The sequence below is a fragment of the Haliaeetus albicilla genome, chromosome 9 (assembly GCF_947461875.1).
Source record: "Haliaeetus albicilla chromosome 9, bHalAlb1.1, whole genome shotgun sequence".
In the NCBI taxonomy this organism is placed as follows: domain Eukaryota; kingdom Metazoa; phylum Chordata; class Aves; order Accipitriformes; family Accipitridae; genus Haliaeetus; species Haliaeetus albicilla.
In genome coordinates, this window is record NC_091491.1 from 3,064,314 (window position 1) to 3,088,502 (window position 24,189).

At 35.8% G+C, this 24,189-nt stretch overlaps 1 protein-coding gene across 12 annotated transcripts in view; it reads left to right on the top strand.

The window, feature by feature from the left end:
- BCAS3 (BCAS3 microtubule associated cell migration factor) overlaps positions 1-24,189 on the top strand; it is a 373,998-nt gene that overhangs the window by 11,798 nt on the left and 338,011 nt on the right. For all 12 annotated transcript variants that reach the window (XR_011326035.1, XM_069790965.1, XM_069790971.1 and 9 more), the window contains exons 6-7: positions 7,444-7,525; positions 16,702-16,774. Coding sequence is in view for 11 of the 12 variants with exons in the window: in XM_069790965.1 (XP_069647066.1) it covers positions 7,444-7,525; positions 16,702-16,774 (155 nt within the window). In the remaining variant the exon portion in view is untranslated. The remainder of the gene's footprint in view (positions 1-7,443; positions 7,526-16,701; positions 16,775-24,189) is intronic.

Below are 24,189 nucleotides of genomic sequence, written 5' to 3' on the forward strand. Positions count from 1 at the left end.
TTTCACTTCTTCATAATCCCTAGATCTTAATAGTATTTAGTATTTTATTTCACTTCTTCATAATTCCTAGATCTTAATAGTATTTAATATTTTAGGACAAATAGGAAAAATGAAATTGCAGCACAGTTTCTCTTAGTGTCGTTCATTTTTTGCAGAGGTATTTTTAATGGGGGCAGGGGGTGTCCAGTAAAATGGAAAAAATGCCAAATGTGGAAATATTTTACCATCCATCTTAAGAATGTCAACTGTAGAGATATTGCACCACTTTGTCAGCCCTTCATTTGTATATTCTGTGAAATTCTGAGACCACATCCAGGGAGGTACAGCTTTGACCTGTGCAATTTGTATGTGTTGGTTATAATTTCAATGTTGGAATGGTTCCTTTGTTAGTAAGACAGTCTTGGAGAGTTTCTCAGAATGATAGTCTTTAACATAAATTTTAAATATCTTTTCAGAGCAGGATTTTTATATCCAACACATTTGGAGATAGCATAACCTGCTTTTTTTCCACGTTGTTTCCCCATCTTATTTTTTTGCTTACTTAGTCTGAGTAAAATAAAATCAAATCTGGCACTTACGCGACTGACTTAATATTTAGCGTTTATTTGGTAACACTTTTTTCTGTCCTTTGGTATTACACAAACCTTTCTTCTTGATCTTGCTGAGTATTTAGCTTGTAATTAAGCAACGTTATTCCAGTTAAGAAAAAAAAAAAAAGGCGGATCTCTATAGTTTAAAAACCGTTAAATCTGAAAAAGCAGCAATTTGACATTTATGTGAAAATCTACTCAGTAAGGCTATTATCTGTAGCATTGTGCTTTTTATTCGTACAATTGAACCTGTATTCAGCACTTAATAAAGTAATGTGTTGCAGGCAGTTCAGTTTGTGTCTGAGTGATTATGAAGTGTTTATGACAGCTTCTAAGCTGACACTCTCCGTAATGGTGTTACATTGACTTCTAAACACCTTTGCAGTCTGCCTCCAGGAGTGTGTGTCTCTTTGCAGTCTGAGTGGTTTCACATTAACATCTCCTTGGAGTAAGATCTTTGACTACAGAAGTGTTACTTGCAAATGGAAGATACCATTAGGGCTGCTTCAAAGGACTGAAATAATGTTTGGACTGCTGGGTGCTGAAGTAACGGCTGGGGTTTTGAAGTGCAGCGTCTAAATCTGTATTGCATAAGAAGCGGAAGGTGTCCATCCAAACGACTTTTCTTTGATGTTTGTTTTTAAATGGGGGTGGGAAGGTTAAAAGTGTGCTTAAAATATGCCTCGCTAAGTGGGGAGAAATCTGGGAGTATACAAAAGTATGACTAGAGGTTCCTATTTGATAATTGTGCAGTGTAGTTTCATGTTTTATTTGGAATTTGTTTTTCCCTTGCTCCCAGTTTCATGTTTCAAATACAATTGGAACTGGTTTCTGCCTGATGTGGTTTCCAAGTATCTGTTCTAGATGTTCCTGTTCAGGGAAATGCATGTTGGCTGGTTTTGTGGCAGATAATTTTTTTTTTCATTGTATGCTGGAAGTTTCAGAAGTAGAAAAATCATCTTAGTTTAATGGTTCATATTACAATTAAAAAAGAATGATCAAGCTTGAGTTGAATAAAGTAGGAACTACCAAAAGGAACTTTTAATAACAAGCTGAGATGTGTATTTAACAAAAAAATACTTAAAGGCTGTGGTATAATGACGCTGCCACAGACTGATGGGATGTGTCAGCCCATATGGTAGGTGACTTCCATTTGGAGACCTCTGGAATGCAGAGGACTCATTGGACAAGGATGGCATCACACACTCTCATTTCTCCACTGCCAGACCTTAAATTTCTTTAAATGCTGCTGTCAATAATGCTATTATTTTTAAGTTGCTAAAACTGCAGTTGTACAGCAGATGGTATGTGTATGTGGATATGTAGATGGATGTATATGGTAAGTCAGACATGCCAGTTCCATTTTGTTTTCTCAACTGTTTATCAAAAGCCCTGTCTGCTGGGGTTTCAATGTGGTCGTCTTTGTAATTCCTTCTCCTTTGTAATTCTTTCCCCTTTTGGAGCTGGGAAAAGGACTAGTCACTTACCACATCGTAAGCTGCAATCCTTCCTCTGTCCAGACCTCCTCCTGGTAGAGGGAGGGTACCACTGTTAAGACTTGTATTAGCCACTTGGAAAAACATAGTAATGACCTAACCTGGTAACCCTGAAAAATGTCAAAGGACTTTACAAAACATCTATGCAAATAATTTTCTGAGGTTTTGTACACTGAAGATGCTAGCAGTGTGTAAGAAATTTTCTGGTTTTACACTCATTAAGTGACCGCAGAACTGTTGGAAGGTTTTTTTATTCATATCGTACCCTACACCAGTTGGGGAAAAATAATAAAAAAACCCCACATGTGCAACAGCCTTTGAAAAGGCTGTGGTGAGAGGTACCTGAAGAGTCCAAACGGCATTTCAGGTAGCTGCTCTTGGATGGAGTCAAAGCAAAAATGAAGACTCGTGAAGGTTGTTAATACCTTTATTCTACCTGCTTCCCATATTGTCTGCAGCATTCTTGTCGTTGTGTAGAAATTATTAAAACCAATGCAGAACTATCCCCCAAATTAGAATTTTATAAGGGAGCCTGCAGCCTGATCATGCTAAAGCTCCTCAAAATGTATGACAAAGTGAGAACATTGAGGAAACTGTAACCAAAACCATTTCTAAGCTTTCATTGTTTTTTAAATTCAATTAGCACTGTCATAATTTTAAATGCTAGGTGCAATTTCATACTTAATTCAGTCTCTAGAGTAGACAACTGTAACATTCTTTGACCTTCTAAATTCTTACAATCTCTGGATAATTACAGATATTTGTTTTGAATGAAAAAGCAGACTGTTTGAGTTTCTAAACTGAAGTGATAAAATTTGCCCTTTTACTTACAGTCCTTCCTTGCTCTCTCAGTAGTAAGAGGACTGGTTGTAGTCTTTAACCCAATATCAAACAGTAGTTTGTGGTGGTATCTGTCAATTGCTTGTTGTCATATTGTAACATCACATCATGATCTCTATATCATATTTAAAACATGTATAAGAATATTTAAAAAAACCCAACAACGCCTCTTGATATCTTCCCTGTGGTCTGTGACAGTTTAATATACAAGCAGTTTCCTTTTATATAGTTGCACAGTAGTTTAAGCGCTGAGTTTTGAACTCAATTTTGTTTCAGTTTGGTGTATGTTTGACTTTTTTTCTTTTTTTTTTTTTTTTCTTCCACCATGTGAAAACCATTTTCTATGGTTGGAAACTATTAGTTATCCTTAGTGTGAACAAAACTTCCTTTGTTCTGTTTTTTTTATGGGTGCAAACTGGTATGCTCAAACAATAAAGCTCTGTCATCAAAAATTAACCAGTGCTCCAGATTTCTGGTCTGTCATATTTTAAGCCATAGCTCAAGATGTCTAAGTGGAGGAGAGAGTTGTTCTTCCTCTTTCAATCTGTCATTATTGGAAGAGAGCGATGAAGACTTGACTGGGGGCCGGGTTTTGAATCGGCATGTTCTTTGCTTGCGGCCTTCCATGTAGGTCTGGGGCTTGTGGTTTCATACCAAGTGCTGGGAAAGCTGAAATGTTCTATCAGACCAGCTTGGAGCCGTCATCTTGGATTCACTCTTTCATAGAACAAGTACCTGAAGCTGCTTTTATAGCTTAATATTCAATTCTTGAAACCTGTTTGGAAATATTCTTGGCTTTTGGAATGGGAAAGAAAAACTTTTAAGAGCTTTGAAAGCTGCCACAGGGACTTGCTACTTAGCTGGATCAAATCCAAAATGGCAGCCACAGCCTACTTTCTTCACAGGTGCTTTTTGAAGAATTTAGAGCTCTGTTTTCAGTTCATGAAGTCTATTTATATTTTGTCTATGCTTATGAGACTCTGTAGCTCAAGGGACTGGTAATGGGATGTGGAGCCTTTTACTTATACTTGCCAGCCCACATCTCACCCAAACTGGCAGTGACAAAGTTGTTAGCCATTTAGCGATGGGGCTGGGCTTCTGTTAAATGTAGTTCCTTGTCCCACTTTAGTTCCTAGAGGAATAAGTGTCCCATTCACAGAAAAGATTGGCTGTCTGTGTTGGCTGTCTCAGGAGTGAGATAAGGCCTGAACTGGCAGGCAGATCAGACTATATAATCTCTACCCTGAAGATGGTGCTTTCACTCAAAATTGACACACGTGGCCTCAGCAATTGTAATAAAATTTTATTTTATATAGGTAAGTGGAGGGCATTAGCATGATTCTGATTAACCACAGTTAACTCAGATTTTTACAAGGCTGCAAACAGCAGAAGCTTCTACTGGTGGTAGTGTTTAAGAAAGTTAATTATAAGTCAAAGAAAATCTTGAACTTTAAAGCCCTAATGCATTTTTCAATGCCAAGCAAGCCAGAAGAACAACCAAGCTCTTACTAATTCATGGCATACACAAAGTCCAATGCCTTCTATGATTTCCTGTTTCTATAGAACAGTTAAGGACATACAACTAAAAAAAAAAAATCCCTTGAGAAAACTGTTATTTTCTGGAGCTGTGGTAGGTTAAGTATTAGTGTTTTAATTTGATCCATGTTGAAGTGTCACGTCCAGATTTTTTGTAAACTTCTTTGTGCCTTTTACTGAATTTGGCTTTTTCTTTACAAATGAGATGCCAGTGGTTGGGTGGCATCTTGTATTTTCATTACAAAACCTACAGTGGGGTTATGTCTTAAAATTTGCTCCTTCTTGGCTCCCAGGTGTCAGCAACTGCTAAGTATGTGAGCAGTACAGATGGCTGAAGTTATCTGAACATTTACTTGCTTTTTTTCTTAGTTCTACAAAGTTTCTCCTTTCCTGTGGAAAAAAAAAATCCTACACAGACTGAGAGGAAAGGACCTGTTGCACTACAGTATTAAACATTACAGTGGTCTCAAAACAGGAGTTAACTACCTATAATCTCGTCTTTGTTACTGTCAGATCCTGTGGCTTTGGTTAGTCCATTCAACCTTTCTTTCTGTAATTTCCCCACAGTATGAAATGATGAAATAGTTATCTTTCAAATAATCTTTTAAATAACTACTAAAAAGTAAAAGCATTATATGCATGAAAAGACCTGGGCTGGGATTTTCATGTTAGGTGCTGAAGTACAAATAAACTTCATTTGTATTTGTACATTTTAGGCTTTTCTTTGAAAATCTCAGCTTTAAACTCTACCAGGTCTTGGCATCACAGGCTAAATAAACATGCTCTCTGGAGTTCAGTATATTTAAGAGCAGAAACTGCGTTAAGAAGGTTTGGCCTTCTTAGTGTATCTTACTTTTGGGACTATAACTTTATTTGAAGTAGATTGGAGTTAGAGCTGATGTGCTGGCATAGTTAAAATGTAGGAGGAGGTGACTGAATTGGATTGGCTTATTTTATGTGAATCACTTGTTCCATACTTTTGTTATGCTAGTTCTTTTCCCTCTTGTTTTCATTCATAGCCATTGATGTGCATACACATGTGAAACGGTATTTTCATGATTTTGGGGAAAAAATCTTTAATTGCCAATAATAATAGTTCCAAAGCCTTATATTTTTCTTCTTCTCTGTTTCCTCCTTTCCCTTTTCATAGAGCTGGTGTGTTCTGATGGATAGAAAACGTGCTACTGTCTTCATCTTTTTTCATCTCTTTAAAGAAAGAGAGAGAATAGAAATTTTTCTCACTTTCTTCTTAGCTGCACTCTAGTTTTTTCCAGGTTGTGTCTTCTGGATGCAGATGTTATATATGTGCTGTTTTTTTGGTGTTTTTTTTTTTTTTTCTTTCCCCACACTGTCCTCCAAACTCATGACCTGTTAAAAACAATTGGCAAACCTTTACTGCGTTGATTTCTGATCATCATTCTTTTGTCTTGAATAGAATCTGGTCAGCAAGCTCTTCAGAGCAGAGGCCTCTAGCTGTCCATGAGGGAGAATTAAACCTGTTTTGCAAAAGCTGGAGTACAGCAATGTTGTATGTTGTTCAGATGATGCTGCTAGCTGGAAGAGGAGAATTTGCTAGGATTGCAACATCTGCCTAATAAAATAAGAACAGGGTAGACTAAGGGATTAATTCTCATATTGATTACAGTTTTAAAACTGTTGTGTCCATCAGGAATAATTCTAATCGCATCATTAACAGTAATGTTGATTCATACCAATGTGGAACTGCTAGCTTTCTGCAAAACTAAAATGGCTAAGAATGTTATTTTCCCCGAATTTGTGTAGCTTGAATGTTATTCCAGGCATAATATGGAAAAGCAGTAGTTCTCTACATTCTGTGTTTACTTGATGTGTACAGAATGATGGGCTACCTCTGTAACAAATGGTGTTTTCAAAATAATCTTATGACAGACTTGTGCTTCAGTGGGTTAGGTTTCATTCTGGCCACATTATCTAAAGCAGTGATAATAAATAATGAGGCTCCGGGTTAAGATTGGAAGTAAGCTAAGAGTCTGAAGTGCTATACTTATGATTTGTTGGTCAAACAGTAGTAGTATTTTAACTTTTTGAATGTGTGATCTGAAGTGCAGAAAGAAATGAGAACAACTATAAAATGACATTTCAAAAAGCTAACTTGGATTTATAGTTTATTGATTCATAAGAACCTTGTTCCAAATCGTGTTCACTTTTGATATTGTAAACTGCTCGTTTGGCAAAACTTTATGCCAACATGTTGGCAGTGTTCTTAGTCTTATTACATATGTTTTAAGTTGTTGGTTATTTGGAAATGAGCTTCATAATGTTTGCCATTTTCCTGAAGTTTGAAATTCCGTATCGGATCCATTACCAGGCAGTTATGAAAATGCATTCTGACTGACCATTTACAGGAAGTCTGGAAATTCTTAACTGCTTCTGGTTTAATCTTGTCAAGATTGCCATTAGTGACAAACTTAATTAGTTTGACCCCCTTTTTTAATCATAATTGTCACACCTTGAGACTGTTGAACGTACCAATATATCAAATTCTCTGATCTTTTACCACCGACAGTTGCTACTCTTGATCATTGGTTAGTTAGCATTTTTCTTTGAAACAAGCACTGTGTAGAATAAATGCTTGTGTTCCAGGTTCCTAGAGTTTTTGTTAATTTTAGTCAGCAGTCAACTTTCAAGTCTTGTTTCTTTTAAAACATGTATAGTCATTATTAATATGGTGCTAGTATCTCATTCAGGCAGTCTAAGGCACGCATTGCTGGAGGCAGGCCATCTTTGTTGCTATAATTTGTGTTATTCAAGACTTCTAAGGTATTCTAATTTAGAGAAATTGTGGATGGTTGGCTAGAAAGGCAGTATCTTACCAACTTACTTTCTTACCTACCTTTCGTACAATGTCTTTCTACCTATGTTCTTACCTACTAAATATATATATTTTTATAAGTGTATATATTTTTTTTACATTGTATGTTCATAATCCATATGTTTTGCAGATCAGTGGTGAAGCTCAGGAACTCTTTTCTGTCCGTCATGGTCCAGTTCGAGCTGCACGGATTTTACCAGCTCCACAAATCAGTGAGTATATATTTATATGGCTCATAATTAAGCATAAGTTTTTTTTTACAGATCTTTGTCCAAATCATTGCTACAACCTGATATGTAGATTTTTCCATTCATTTTAAACTGTTACCTTCACAATAGCTTTCTATAAGTATTATTTACTTGGTTTTGCTTTCTACTCTATGATCCAGTGCTTTCTCCAGTTTCATCTTCAGATTTTTAGCTTTGATGCTGCTTCCTTTGTAGTTCAGAGGATATCTAGGTATATCTGTGCTCAGAGATCAGTACGGAGATGTTAACAATTCTATTTAGGAATATTTATTATCAATATTTTATTGCTGTAAAATAATATTGAAATTATTTTTTATGGCAAGGCAGTGGCTGATAGCAGTAGATCTAGAAATTATCAACGTTTATTAAAAACTCCTGTTATAGTACATTGTAAAGTCTAATCATAATATGATGCCCTTCTAAACTCTTCAACTCTTTAGAAGGTTTTGGTTACCCATTCAGCAGGTGAAACTGAAACAATGCAAGTAAGATAATGCAAGAAGTAGTTGGTCTAAGTAATATAGTTTGTACAAAGAGAAAATGTCCTTTTTTGATTATTAAAATATTTTATTTATGAAGAAAATAGAAAGTATTTTCTAAACTGTGAAATTATCTAGTCTATTAGTGCATGCATTAAGTTTAGCAATTGCAGCTTTTAATGAGGTTTTTAAAAAAGGCTGCTTTTCCACTCCATTAAAAGTAACAAGACAATGGAATTTGTCTTTTGGGGTGGTACTAGGTTCTAATTTGTTCCTCTTCTGCTTATTTTATGTAAAATTTATTCAAACAGTTTGATCTTTTTAGTGGCTGAGCTTTTATCATGATCCCTTGAGTGCCAATAGGCACCTTCTCTCTTTTACTGCTTAAATAGAGTTTTATCAGGTTCTAAGACAAGCTGCTTAGTTTGTTTAGCAGGATTGTTTCAGAAATTCTGAGTTAACCCCCTGGAAGAGCTTGCTGCAAAATTTGAGCAACTATGCATAAACAAGCAAATCCCTTTAAAAAATGGCACTGTTCAATCTAAACACAAAATCTAATTGTGGACTTCTTAAAGGCCTCAGATTTGATGGTGTCCTGGCTCATTTTTGGTTTCAGCAACATTTTGCTTATCCACTCTCCCTGTAACTTCAACTGGGCAAGCTATTCTGTACAGCTGCTGAGTAGTATTTCTGGCTTAAATTGGTTGCCATGTTTTACTTCATGGATGAAAAGAACGTACTTCTAGTATGGTCAAGGTTTTGGGGGATTATGCTGGATTACAAATTTTAGTAGTATATTATGAATTAATTAGCGAACTCAAAAAATATAGCCTAAAGTCTAATTGTTTAAATTATTACAAAAATAGTAAATTATAAGAATTTTGAGTGTTTCAAAGAAAGTAAATTAAGAAAGTTAAAAGTTTAATGGACACATTGTATATTGTTGCAGTGATTTCCTGAGCAAAGTAATAGAGAAGCATGTTGTGCCTTCTGTTTTTTGGGAACACTGCAGAATTCCTGATGAGCTATGGGTTTTTTTTGCTGTTATGTGTGTCATTAAGTAATGGATATCTATGCCCTTTTCTCTCTCAAAGGGGAAAAAAAAAAGGAGAAAGACTGTAAATGAAAATGAAGTAAATTAATTAAGAACCTATAAGTTGTTTTTTCTGATAGCAAAATAGTGCTTTCCGATTTTTCAATCTAGTAAGTTACACTGCTTATGAACTCCTTTAAGCAGTTACTGTGTTTCTGTCTCTAAATTGCGTATATTTAGCATCTGACAATGATAGTTGTTACATTAGAAAACTATTCAAATTAGCTCATATTAAATTAAGCCAAACCTTTTAAATACATGTTTTGGTCTCTTTTTACATGGCTTGGTTTAAATAAATCTTTGATTAAAAGTACATGAATGTATCATTGACCAGTATCTGGAATCAGATAAAAGTAAAGCTGTAATAAGAGGCCTTAGATAACTAACACATGAGCTTTAATGATTCTGAACAAAATAAAAGGAATTTGTAAAGGAGAAGCTGATTACCATCAGTAGGCTCAAACACTATTTTACTGTAAAGCTGTAAAAAGGGAATTATTGAAAATAGGACTCTCTTGGTGGATGGATTTGGCACGTTCCTAGAAGCAGATCTTAGTTTGTGATAAGAAGCTCATTCCCAGGTGTGAAAGGAAAGCTCATGGTTTTAACTTGGTGACTTTACAGTAGCAGAACTTAATAGTTTGTCAACTATTTTGTTAAAATACTATAGTCCTTTGATGTTAGACCGTCTGCTGCATCATGTGCTTCATAGCATAGTAGAGTATTGTTTCAAAAGAGTTATTTCATACAGGCTTATTTCATGCAGGCTTATTGCAAAGGAGACCTCCTCAAATCTGATTTAGCAGGTTATAAGTGGTCCTAGTAGCAGGAACGTGGTGCAGTATCTGGAGCTGGCCTTGCATGCTGCCAACTCAGATCTGATGAGGTTTATTAGTTCAGGCTCTGTGCCATGCTCAAGCAGTTAAATGGCTCCTGGAACTGTTCTGACCTGGCAGCTACACCGCAATGTTCGTGCAGGGTTTTGTGTGAGCTAACAAACCAGGCAAGACCTGACCTGGCCCAGCACTGCCGCACTTTGATGTCTCTGTGTCCATGGCATGGTTGGTCTGCAGCCTGGCTAAGATGTCCGTAAAGAATTGAGAGATTTCTGTAAATAACACTGACAAATGTAGCATTAACTTGTCTCAGTGGGCAGAGAATACCTACTGTTGCCGTCAACAGTAGATGTGGCTTTGATTGTTTTCCAGAGCTTGCAATATAAATGGCCTTTTTGGAGACTGAAGGTTTACACTGTGACCAAATTTCAGGCTTAAGAAAGGAGTTAAAGTTGCATAGCTAATATTCAGAATATGAGAACATCTCTGGACAGTGTCAGTCTTAGAAATAAGAATACTAAGTCCTGGCACTTTGTGTGCCACATGCTGTGTTATCTGCTGAGTCATCTGGTTGGCACGGCTTCTTAACTTGCCTAGCTCTTCGCTTTCAAATCTGTATGCTGTGATTGAGTTTAGTACTTACTTGTATATATACAGGTGCCTGGTTTGCTGGGCTCTGGATTTTTCTGTGTCTTCAGATAAAACAAGCATGCAAAGATGTGTTTGAAGACAAATTGATGAGACTTTGTGATTATTAGAAGGGAGAACATACTATGTGGTAGATACAAAACAAAGCTGGAACTCTGCCAGTTAAATTTAGCTACCATTTTCTGTGAAGAGGAAACTACCATTGGCAACATCATTGTAGTTAATGATAGTGAGAGAACCAAGCAAAAATCAGGGTATATTAACTCCTTCCTCCTCCATTTTATATGATTCAAATTTGTGATGTCCTGACTACTACTCAAGTTACTCCATATTGGGTTTCCTCTCACACAGTACCTAATGGCTCTATTTAGCCATGCTAACCTAATTCTTCATATTGTTTGTTCAACGTGTTTTCTAATTTTTCACCACTTCCTCTAGATGATGCTTTCTTCATTTTTCTGAGGTAACTGACTGCACGAATACTTACTTGTAGAATTGAAATGATACTGAGTTTGACTTCTGTATATTTTTAAGTATTCAGTCTTGGATATTCCTACATTTGTCTTGTGCTTTTTCTTTTTTAATTAGCATTTCCATGATATTTATAGAAACATTAAAATTTTACTTATTTATGTTTTCTGTAGTAGTTTTATGTTCTTTAACCTATGAAGTCACTAATAAAAGAGATTCAGAACTCTCTAGTATTTTTTGAAATTTGTTGTGTTTTGACTTCATTTTGAGGCCTGTTGCATATATACTTCTGAAATCAGTGCTAAGGAAATAAAAGATTTACTTCAGATAGCTTTGCTATTCTTTTCCTACAAAATCAGAATACTGCTGCTTTCTGAAGTGAGTAAGTGCTACAGTCTCCCATTTTTCATTACTTATCCCAGGTCATTTTACAAAGCCCTGGCCAGCCCCCAGCCCTGCTTTCTGCCTTGTGCTATCCCATTTATTAAGGCAGGCTTGCATAGTTTAAAAGTCAATCAAGAAACTAGGAAAATCTGCAGGAAGAGCATTGTGTGTGGTAATTCATGGTTAAAGGGTACATGATGACAGGCTTGTGTGTTGAAGTTTAGATCAGTCATTGTCTGTAAAACCTATTTCCATGTCTCAGCATTATGAAAATAAATTCCTCCAGTGAACTGAATTAATTTGTTGCCATTTTCTAGATTATGCTGCTTGCAGAAAAGATGATATAATAGTCCCACATCTCTCAATGAATTTGACTGCTTAGTCAAATTGACTGATAAGGAAAAAAAAAAAGTAAGAAAGGAAATAAAAGAAAGAAATCAGAGGTACTATGTTTAAAACAACTATGAACCAAAGGAACCTTATGGATGAACGGTTGAAAACTAGAATTAACATGAAGAGCTAAAGTTAATCGGGTCACAGAATAGTTTTGTATTTGAAACTCTAAAACTGTTGAAAGTTTAAGTTTTGCAGCAGATTTATCTCTGTACTCTACTGCTTGTATCTTTGATGTTGGTAAAATAAAATTAGAACCTCAAAAGCTGACTCAGCTTTCTGTGCAGGTATACTTAAAAGAACTATAATACTTAGGTTGCTCTCTAAAGGAAGGCAGATGTGAGTTTTGTATTCAACCACTTGGGTGGCTTAGTGGTTTTAAGTCCTTGAAAGCCAAAATAATTGCATAGTATGTATAACAGAGGACCTAGCCCTGCAAGCTGAACAAGCAGTAGCAGTTGGTAGCTAGATTTGGATTGGGGTAAGTGGGTCATGCAGGTGTGCATTTAAGTTTTGGTGTTTTGTAACTGTTATGTGGGTTGTTATGGTATAATGAATGTTAATGTGCATGGATTATAGAAATTACAGAACAGAATTCTCAAGTGTAGCAAGTAAGCCTTTTATAGCTATTATAGGGAAGAATTTTGGAGCACGACATTTTAAAATACTAATTTCTTTGAAGCTGTGCAGGCTGACCTGTATGCCACCATTTCAGTTCTGGCCATATCACATCAATGCTTTAGACAAGTGCACCTTAAACTTTTACCATGTTAGACTGATACGTCTTTTAAGTTTTGGGTGGGGTTTTTTTGGGGGGGTGGGGTGGTGGTGTTTGTTTGTTGTGGGTTTTTTTTTTTTTTTTTTTTTTTTTACACGAAGATTCAATCAAAATATTTCTGTCTGTCTTCGGTTAATGTGTGACTCTCATTGATCTCTATGTTTCGAGGTCATCTTTTCATTTTTTTCATACAGAAGCTACATAGTTATCAGAGAATAAAAAATAAAAAATTATGTACAGAATAAAAAACAACTTTCTGTAAACATGCACAGCTCTCTTTGACAGAAATGCCACGATAATGTTCTCCAGCCAGTGTTGCTTCTTGCAATGTTGCTGTTTTATCTCAGAAATGGGAGGGTGGAATGGGCCGAGGAGGCAGTAGGTATGGAAATCAACTGGAGTTGAAGGGGGTTCTGAGGTGATATCTTTTGGGGGATGTAAGAAACAGGTATGATGATGCAGGTGCTGGAGAGGGACTTGGATACTTGAAATGTCTGGGTGATGCTGGGAGTTAAGGGAGATAGAATATGATGCTCATGGCCTAGAACATTAATGCTAAAGGAGCATCTGAAGTGGCAGGATGAGGACAGTAGTCGCAGTGCCATTGATCAGGCATGATATTGAATAATGCAGTTAGAGCTTATTTGTGCAGAAAAAGGAGCATTTATAGCTACCCTGAAGCTGAGGAAAGAATTCATACACTGTTCTTAGGTCTGACTCGAGCCTCTTCACTTCTGTTTCAGGTAGCACATATGCTTTTTTGCATTTGTGTTCAATAAGGAAGCAGACACAAAATGGTAGTGATTAAGAAACGTTAAGAAACATTCCTCCCCCGCCAAAAGAAGCAGCAAAACAGGGAGTGAAAACTGTACGTAGTGAATGCCATCCATGTGGCCTAATGCATTTCCAGGTACTGGTTGGCTACTACACTGGCATGGGCCAGGACCACAAATGCAACACAATTTTCAAGTAACAGACAGAAATAAGAGGGGTTTAGCTGAACAGGAGGTGCACTGCATTATTAAATGGCTGTGGTGGAGCTTGATCAGTGGAATTACATACCAGAAAATATACTCCATTGTGCATGTATGCTGTTGCTGAATAGATCAGAATATGACATTTATACAGTGTGTTTCTTACTCAAGGGAAACGGGGGTACTTTTCATAGTTTTGAGTAGCTTTTGAGTTCCTGTGAAGATCACTGGTGTTTCATTTTTATTCTTCAAAAAGGTGTGCTGCTGCTGCTGCTGTTGTTACTATTATTATTGGCATTATTGAGAGGCCTTAGTAGGCCCAAGAGGTATCTGTTCACAGTTTCATCAGAAGTACAGTACATAAGCTGCTTTGAGCTTATGTGTGGATAACCTTTTGCCTTCATAAAGTTCTAAATGTTGATTTGTATGAAATTTCATTTAGCCACAGATTTTTTTTTTTAAGTTTTAAGTGTACTAACTGAGGTTAGATTTATTTATTTTTTTAAAAAATGTATATCATTTAGCTAAATGGAGCTGTAGATAAGGTGGTGCCTTGTTGGCAGGAAGGGCAGTTTTCATTACTTTAATTGTGTGATTTGTCAGGATTTTCAGCTTTTTATAAATGCTGTAGTGTTATATGACAGAATTAAAAGGATTTAGAATAAAAGGAGTTTAAGAAAAAGACTTTGCAACAGGATTTCAATACTTTTTGTATTTGAGGGATTTAGCTAGCTGTTTTTCATTTCAATCATCCTGCTGCATTTTGTTAAACACTGTCTGTGGAGCAGGTGTGTACAACGTCAGTATATCGCACATGCAAATAAACACGATTTTACAAATAAAAATTAATCCACCATAACTTGGAAGATTAAATTCTACTGCAGAACTAGAAAGGGTTGCTGACTCCATTAAGCATTGCAGAGAACAACACATGTCGCTTTTTGCAATCTCATGAATGGGACTGCTATTAACCTGATTTAATGCCCTGCAGAGTCCTCAAAATAATGATCCTTTTCTACAGTATTAATATTTACATTCTGAAAGTATGTATTTGAAGTAGAAAATGGATTTTTTTTTTAAATGAGGACCTCAATCATTACAGACTGAAATCAGAAGTTTAAGCACCTGTTATACAAATTTTGCAAATCTGTACTGTGGGTATTAAAAACTGGTATTCCTTTTGATTTTGTGCAGTTGTTTCCCTGTACTCCCCACTCCTCCTTCCTTGTTGTTAAACTTAGAACTAGACCAGGAAGAAACGTATGAATTCATATCTCTAATATATCCTAGTTAAAAAAAAAAAAAAAGTAAAATCCTGGCTCCGCTTAAATCAATGTCAGAACTCCTGGTAGTCAGCATTTCACCCTTAATGCTGAGAGCGACTAGCTAAGTGAACAGAAACAAATGGAGTTCATCTGTTACTTGTATTGAAGAAAAATTGGTTGCCAGACTCTTAAGAAGAGTATATGTTTCATCTATCAATTTACAGGTCAGTACATACAGTACAGGTATGACTCATAAAAGCCCTTGAAATAATAGGAATAAAAGGAAAATACATTTGGCTGTTTTAGCTTACTTGTAAAGCTATTGTTGATGGTGAAATTATTGATGACCCATTTGACTTTATAAATACCCAAATGTGTAGGAGGGAAGACTTACCCTTGTACAGATGAGAGCACTGAACATTTTTTGTTACAAATTAATTGCATGTACCTGAGTTATTAATAATTAACAGAGACTGTTATGTGAAAATGTATATTGTTAATTGTTGTGCCTTTCTGAATAATTGATTTAGTGCAGCATACCAGTATTTCTGAATTAAATTTTGAACAGACTATATCGCTAATCATCTTTCTAGATCAAAGGGTTTGGTGTATAATGGAGGAAAACAAAAATAAAATTCCATTATTCACCACATACATGCATACCTATGGATAGATAGATAATTAAAAAGGCAAAGGTTGAAAGAAAATGGAGGAAATTTAGTAGTGGTGGTGGTGGTGGCTGTTATTCTATTATTTAAGTTGGGTAGAAACATACCCTGGAATTTACTAAACATTGTTCACAAGTAGAAGAGATTTTTTTTTTTTTGACTCAGTTTTATTTCTGTTTACATAGCAATAAGGCAAAGTTTTCAAAACTTTTAAAATCCCATTTTAAGAAGTGTGGCGTGTTTAACAATTTGATGGTTCTGGAGTGAAGGTGTGACTGCAGTTTGGGAAGGCGAAAGGCTGGTTTTAATGGCCTGGCTCTGGTGCCAGCAGTGGCGGCATGCACAGATCCCAGGGCAGGCATAACTGTCTCAGCAACTGAGTTAGAGCGGAGGACGAGCCCATGCCAAACTCTGCTGTTGGGGCTGCGCTGGTGTTACGTGGTGAAGCTAACCTTAAAAGTAGATTGGATACGGTGTTAGAATGGTGTTTTCACTTTGAGTGAACAGGAGGCATAGGCTGAGTCTCGCTGGAAGTTGCTGGAGGTCCTAAAGGCTTGAATCGCTTGATTGAAGCCTGGTTTGAACTTAATCTTGTATTTTCTTAGGCACAGGGCATGGGCTGTGTAAGCATGGCCGTGCTTTGGGCAAACACTCCGCAGCCCGGTTTGTCACATGCTAAAGAGAGTAGCTGCTCTTACGCTGTGCTCTTATGGTTAACACTCTTATGCTCTGCTTACACCTCAGTAGAATAAATTGGAAACCAATGTGTGAAATTCACGCAAAGTTGGCAACAGCCTTATTACAGACAACTTTTATAAAACAATGAAAAGTGAGCAAGTGTTACTTGTTACAGTTACAGAATCCTTAACCCCAACTGAAATGAATAGAAGATAACTCCAAAATTCTGGCCAGATTTTGTTACTTGTTTTGTTACTCGTTGCTGTCTCTTTCAAGAATAGTTCTTCCAGGGTTTATGACTCTGCCTGTTATTTGTATTTCTATCACTAATCTTGTACAGGCTGTGAGTTTTGTATTATATATTCAATATCCTTTCAATATATTGGACCTCCACAACATGTACACCCATACTTTGAAAGGTGACACAAACAGTACTTAGTGATTTGCTTTTTCTTTTTTGCTTTCCTTATTAGGTGCTCAGAAATGTGATAATTTTTCTGAGAAGCGGCCTCTTCTTGGTGTGTGCAAAAGCATTGGATCTTCTGGGTAAGAATATTTTTTTTGTGAATAAAGTCTTATATATAGATTGTATTATCATCTAAAAAACCCCAGTAGATTTAATCTTTAAAACTCTATTCCTTTTTTGCTAATGGGATAACACCGTGAAGTGCTTTTAAAATTGGGGTTGTTTTTTTTTTTTCAGTGTGTGAGCACACATTTGCCCATGGCTTAAGCTTTTTAGAAAGAATAAAAAAATAGAGACTCTTGATATAAATTAGATGAAGAGGTATTTTGAATTTATTTTGTTCTCAGTGTAATCACAATTTCATGATTAGCCTTTTCTTATATTACTCCTGGTCAGAATTATTATTGAGAAGTGTCTAAAGTAATATCTGTGTCTTAAAAAGTAATTAGAAGATGCTTTCAATCAGCATATACCAAATGAATTACAAGCACCAAGCAATTTCATTGTTACAGCCACTCACTGTTTGATAGCAAAACACTTGTTAAATCTACTTAAGTTAGAAAAATAAGTTAACAGTCTTGTCTTGTGCTCTCTGGACAGTATTGTTGTATCACCCCTCTTATAAAAGAGGGTCTTAAGATACTTTGTGTCTGTTTGATACCTTGATTCAGACGATGCAAAGGATTTATATCTATACCTAAAGGAAAATATTTGCTTTTCAAGGGTAATCCTCTATGCAGCGATTCAAAGGCTAAAGAGTTGAAGTAAATCTTCTTACAGTAATAAGACTAATTCTGTACCACACCCTTTTCAATTAAGAATTTAATCACTCTGGGTGTGGAGGAAGGCTACCAAGTCTCTGTAAATTTCTCTGTATGTATTATTACTGTGTTGAACTAGAATATTAATGTTACTTGTCTTAAATGTTTAAAACAAAAACCATGTAGTGTAGAGAAGTGAAATGTCTTTTTATTGATGTGTTTCCAACTTGCAAAACTTCTCATAGTGCCTTTTCTCCTTCTTCCTCTTGTAAGTGTATGTAATCTCGTGAATAACTTCTCCTAAATAAGAGTGCATGTAACCAGTTATGCAAATACTGCTCTTGTAGGACTTTCTGTCTTAATCCAAACAGCATACTTATATATGTAGAGGATACGTTGGATGGAGAAAGCTTTCCTTCATACCTTTACTTTAGAAGCTGAGCTATCCAAGGAGTGAACAAACTATAAGGATTGTTACTTTCAATGTGTTATTGTATTCCTCAATTAATGGGAAATACTTCAAAGATTATTGGTAGTTTCTGCTTCTCTACCAAAAAAAAAAAAAAAAAAAAGTTTGTATGTTTTCAAAATGAATGGATAGGTTTGTGTTACTACTTATCAGTAGGTAATATTTGCAAATAGAAGATTTTAAATCAGGCTTTCCACTGTGACCAGAAGACTAGCACATCATTAAAAAAAAGGAGACTATGCTATAGGCTCTCGTTTACCCATTTAATAAAGAACCAGTTTACTCATGGTGGTGACCCTTCAACAGAAAATTCTGAAACACTTTTCTACATTTACTATTAATTACAAGTTATTTTTGAAAGAGTCCTTGCAAATTACCTATTTCATCAATAGCTTTCAGATTAAGAGTTCTCTGATAGTATGCCCTCAACTGGAGTCACACTGCTTTTAAATTGACTCAAGTGTCGCACTTGTTTTTTCTTCTGTTACATTCATAGATCATTTGATTATCTTTTTACAATGCCTGTTATGCATAAAGAAGAATTTGTGTAGAACATTAATATAGCTGTGTTACGAATGGCCTCTGAACCTGAATCACAATTTTAGTTCAGTTCTTGATCTTTTGCACTTAACATTGTTTCCTGTATATCTTAATGGTTGTGGACAGATAAAACACCTTGTTTAATCATATATCTGAAGAAAATACTACATTTATACTAGAGCATTTGTTCCAAAGCACTTGATTTTCGCTACAATCATCTCTTCACCTACTTTGGAGATTATGCTGGCTATGGCATGAAATACTGCAGCTGTCAGCACGGTACTGAAAATGTGCAGGGAATAGGAGGCCTATTCTGTCTACTGAAATGGCAGGTAAAATAATCAGTGAAATGATGTAGCACTGGCACTAAAGTATTTCCCATTCAACAGAAAGGTAAACAAAGTGTCTAAAAGACTGAATGATTTTCTCAAAGGCAACTGGTCCAAAGCAGATCCAGAAGTGAAATCCAAGTCTCCTAACACGCAATCCATTACGCCAGTACATTAAACTACATTGTCTTTCTTTAATATAAACTGAATGAGATTGGACATGGTTATGACAATAGGGCCAATGTCCTTACCTTTGCAAGATGTAGTCTCAAAAGACAACAATTCCACCAGCCCAGTCCACCTGCCCTTATCCCCATCCTCACTAGGAGGATGGGACACCAGGTTGTCATTTTTTTAGAGGAGAAACATGTGACCTCCCAAGGTGCTTCTGCTACTTCCAACAGTCCTCTGGCTTTCTCCCATTCCAATTTTACCCAGGTTATTGTCTAAAATCTGTCAGAATCATTTACAAAGGAGAATGATTCTGTGGGAAAAAAAGTTTGACTTTTTCAGCCTTGATCATCATTTGGATTTTCCCTAGCAATTCTTCAAAACTTCTGACTTCTGGTTGCTCCGCTTAAATTTGCAGCTATTGTTACTCTTTTCCTGGAACATCCCTGGTAATTTTGACATTTCCAAATAAGCTTTTTGTTGTTATCTGTTATTAATAAATAAGGGACATGGTTAACATTCTGGAAGATTTGATGGCTGGCACCAGGGCTGTTGAAGAACATTTTTGGACCCTGCTGTATCTGGAGACAATACTCTTATTTAAATTCTTTTCCCTGGCAATCATTTAGATACATTTTCAGTAGCTCTCCTAGAAAGCGCTTTGAAGTTGTTAATTTTTTGGATGGAAGGTGAAGAATAAATGCATTTGACACCTGACATGATAAAACCTCAGTAGGGTATTAACTCTTCATTACAGCTTAGGAGTTGCTGTAAATTATCACATGCTATTTTTGGCCATAAAAATGTGTATGTGTTAAAGAGCTATTAATACTGTGTGTACACAGTTCTGCTTGATACATAAGTAATTGTATTTACAAATGTGTTGATATGTTTTGTGATTTTTATGGACTTATGTACGTATATTCAAATGCATAAAAATCTTTGAGAAATTTGAATTCAGCAGGTATGAAAGTTACATGAGCAAGTTTTAAGTGCTAAAGATGCTAAGCCATTAAAGTAATACAAATCTGACAGAATATAGTTTTTATCTAGATCCACTGCACTGTCATTTAATAGTATTTTATCTTTTAGGGCTGTATCAATGAGATATTGACACGTTCAAGTTAGGAGCTGGGATTTCCTGGTTCTGACCACTAGTCTGCATTAGTGGTTACCATCAGGAAATTCTTCTCTTTTCCTTTAGCTGTAAAGTAAATACACTATAATGAGGGAAATATGATAAAAAGATATTCTTTTTAATGTAGAACATTTGTCAATCTGGAATCCAAAGAATTTTCAAGTAGTCATGAATTAATAACTTAAGAAATATCACTTACATTAAATAACTTCAGTATTTTTTGTTATCAATCTAATGTACCATGTACTTTAATGGAAAGAAATTAATGAATAATTTTTGTCTGTGATAATATGCTAGGACTTCTTTCATTCATTATGAAACAAAGATGGGTATAAAAGTACTTTATGCAGAATAATGTTTGCCTAAAATAAATGTTTAAATTTATATTTCATTCCTGAACCTTTTTTATTGTCATTTATACAGTGAAAGATCTCTTTGGTAACTTAGAAATACAGTAGTTTACCCTGGAGATCCCCTAATGTTTTACTAATTACAGATTTTTGTCGGATCTAAAAACATCTTGTTAATTTTTAGTATGTCTCTCATGGATTTAACAATGTATTAACTTAGAAATCAGCTTCTGGGTAACTGGGCATGTCGGGTGCATCTCTCTTGTAATGTAACCTAATACAGTAGTCAATGATACAATATATGCTGATAAAACTTAAATTCCTTTGAATATCAGTATCAAGGTCTTAACGTTAAGTTTAATATTTCTTAATTTTAAATCTTAAATTCTTTGTGACAGTCATGATTGAGAACCTGCTTTAAAAAAAAATTATTTTACTGTATCTAAAATTTTAAACCTTGTACTTTGAAATTAATTTCTGGCACCTGCTTTATGTAAAAATTCTGCAGAGAGAGATTTGCCAGTAATCTCAATCCTTGTATTCCCCACAATGAGTATTTTACCAGGGGAGATGAAATTTGTGTTTTCTAAACTTTTGCATCGTATCTGAGTTTCTGACTAGCTTTTGGTACACACATTTTTGTATTTTAAAAGTCAAATTTTCCATCGAGTAAAATGACTAGCATGGGGGTTGGACCAGATGGTCTTTAAAGGCCCCCTTCCAACCCAAACCATTCTATGATTCACTATATAATCTTTTCAAAACAATAGTTTTTTCAGCCCCCAAAAAGGATGCAGTCTTGACACATAAATGGGAAACAGATTGTGTTTTTTGGCTGATACTGCTATGCTGGTTTAGATGTTGGTTCAGTCAACTTCAGTCTTAGATTACAAGATTTGCAAATTAAAGGAAAACCAAAAAGGAAAGAACATCTGCATAAATTTTGTTTTTGTGGAGTTTTGTAGAGGCATACTTACTTTGTTCTTGGTGATAAGATAAACAAACCTTTATACACACACAAAATGAATTGAGGGGTTTTGGTACATTTAATGAATTTTCTAGGTGGTAAAACATCGAGATTAGTAACATGTAAACTGAACAGAGAATTCCCCACTCCCCTCCTCAAAAAAAGTAGTAGTGGTGGCCACAAAACTGCATGGCAGAACCAATCAGTGCGTGTTATTCGGAGCTACTCAGTTTAAAGATAACTAGATAAGATCAGTTATATTAAATGGAAATATATTCCTATTTTCCCCATATAGGTTGTTGAAACCATAGTTTAGAACATACTGGATCTGTAGAACACCTTCAAATACACCAGAGGGGTCCAAAATACATTAGACGTGCTTTTAGTTTTGCTCAAATGTAAATGTACTGGTATCTTTAAGTAAATGCTTCATTTTAGCTAATGGAGAAGTTTAAGGGGAAATTGACGAGTATAATTTTGTTTTCTTTTAGATTATTAACAAAGAAGTTGTGGGTTTGAGAGTGATTGTAGTACAGGTAACAAGAAAGCTAACAAAATAGAAGTGACCATGCCAGGATGGGGAAAAAAAAAAGTGTGTGTAGGTGCAGAGAAAGGGAGAAGGGGGCGGGGAAGACAGAGATGAGTAATTGCAGTGTCTTACATATGAAACCACCTCTCCTGAGTACAGAATGTTTTAAATACTTTAAAGCCTGGTATCTACCTTTCCTCAAATGCCAAGTGTTCTGATGACTCAAGTGTTTACCCCATCATGCTTAATTATGAGTTACCAAACTTTGTTTCTACTCTAAAGATTTTTTTCCTTTTGTTTTTTTTTTTCCTTATTAGCTAAGCAGTTTATCATACATAGGGGACAAAATTTTTGTAACGAAATGTATACCAGTCTAGCTAAAGGATTGTATCAGTACAACTGTGGTCTTACAGCAGGGTAGGCTTTAGACCATAGTTCTGTGATTCACTGGCTAGCAGCAAAGACAACTTAAAATTCCTACTCACCTCATCCACTTGTGCTGCTGCTTTCTGCATCCCTGGGCTGTGTCACTTCAACTGGTTGTAGAACCATAGAGTAAAGGAGATGACAGAAATAATCCGAGTAAAAAATAGTGCTCCAATTTTATTTTTTAATGATACAGATTATTTCAGTCACTTGGTTTATGAACAGTTGCATGCAGGATTGCAAGGTGCAACTGAGAATGGAGTCAGTTGTAGCATGAAGGCGGGAATGAGCACAGAGGAGGGGATTTCTTAGGTTAGCTTTGCTGCTAAAGCTGGTTAGCCATGAACTGTGGTCTCACTCGCTTACTATAATGCTTTATTCTGTTGTCCATCCCTCTTTTAACAGAGCAAAACAAAGAAGGTAGAAATCCTATAAGTGACTTGTCCCAACAGCCATGTTTCTGGATAGCAATATTTCATCTTCTGCTAATGAATCATTCAGCAGGAGATGGGGGGGAAAAATCTTGAAGATCTCCTTGAAACGCAACCCACATCTCAAACCATCCTTACAAAAAGTTTTTGATGCTTTGGTGCACTTGTCCTTTGTCCAAAGAGCCAAATATAGATGCATAAAAGACTAGGAATTTATGCCAAAATCTTACATAGGCATATCTTACATGTATGATAATCAGATGACTATAGAAGTATAGCTAATTGAAAGATCAGTTATAGAAGATTAAAAGGTAAGAGTTTGAGGCAGTAGACTTTCCAACCTTCTACATTGTGGAGAGTAAAGGACCTCAGTCAGTAACTGATGCAGCCAGCCTGTAGCGTGTATTAGGTTTCTAGCGTATATTTTTGGAAAAACATCTTAATTTAATGGTGTCAAGTGATGGAAAATTTTGGATGACTTGAAAAATTGGATGGAGGTCATTTAAAGGCATGAGAAGCAAGAGGTAATCTTTTTTAATCATGGGAGGAGAAAGGAAATAAGGGCAAGTTAAAGAAGGAGGAGTAATTGGAGCAAACAAAATGTGTAACTTTGGCTAGCCAGCATTTTTTTTCCCCTGCTGATCAGTTTACAAGGCAAATCAATTGGCAGCAGATTATCAGGAAGCATGCTTTATTAACATGGCTACTGTAGATTAAAACCTACTACCCTTTACACAAGTTTAACTCAGGAATGTGTTTATGGGCGTGTTAAGGTTTAGGTAGAGAGCAGCTTTACATGAGTAAGAATAGAAACAATGCAATTAAAGTGTTAATATATTCTCACATTAATATTTTAAAATCACATGACCCTGTTCCTTATCTGACAAAGTAACTAGTTAATGCTAAAATCCAGTGTCCAGTTCTAAGTGCGGCTTTGAATGTTTAAAATTAGCTAGCTGTGAAATGATTTGTCAGAGACAAACAGCAAAGCTTTCTGGAAGGATCACCCAAGAGAAGGAAGTTAGCTATGATGAATGAAGTTCTTGTTCAGAGTTCTCACACTGCTCGAAGTAACTCTCCCTGGAATATTTTTACTAGAATGCCATTGCAAATGCAGTGGTTATGCCGTGGACTCAGCTGGCTGTGCCAGCGACTGAATCATGCGATTGAGTGTGTAAAGGATGTATCCACTCAAGATAAAATGCAGCATGTTTTTTTTCAAATCACACATAAAAATGGGTTGGACAGATGGTTATGATTTTCAATTGTATTGGACACCAAGAAATAGATTTCATGAAGTTTGTTAAATATTTGTGGTCTTTTATTGAAGACTGCACAAAATTCGGTCATATATTTTTCTCTTCAGCCTTATTTTTTGAAGACT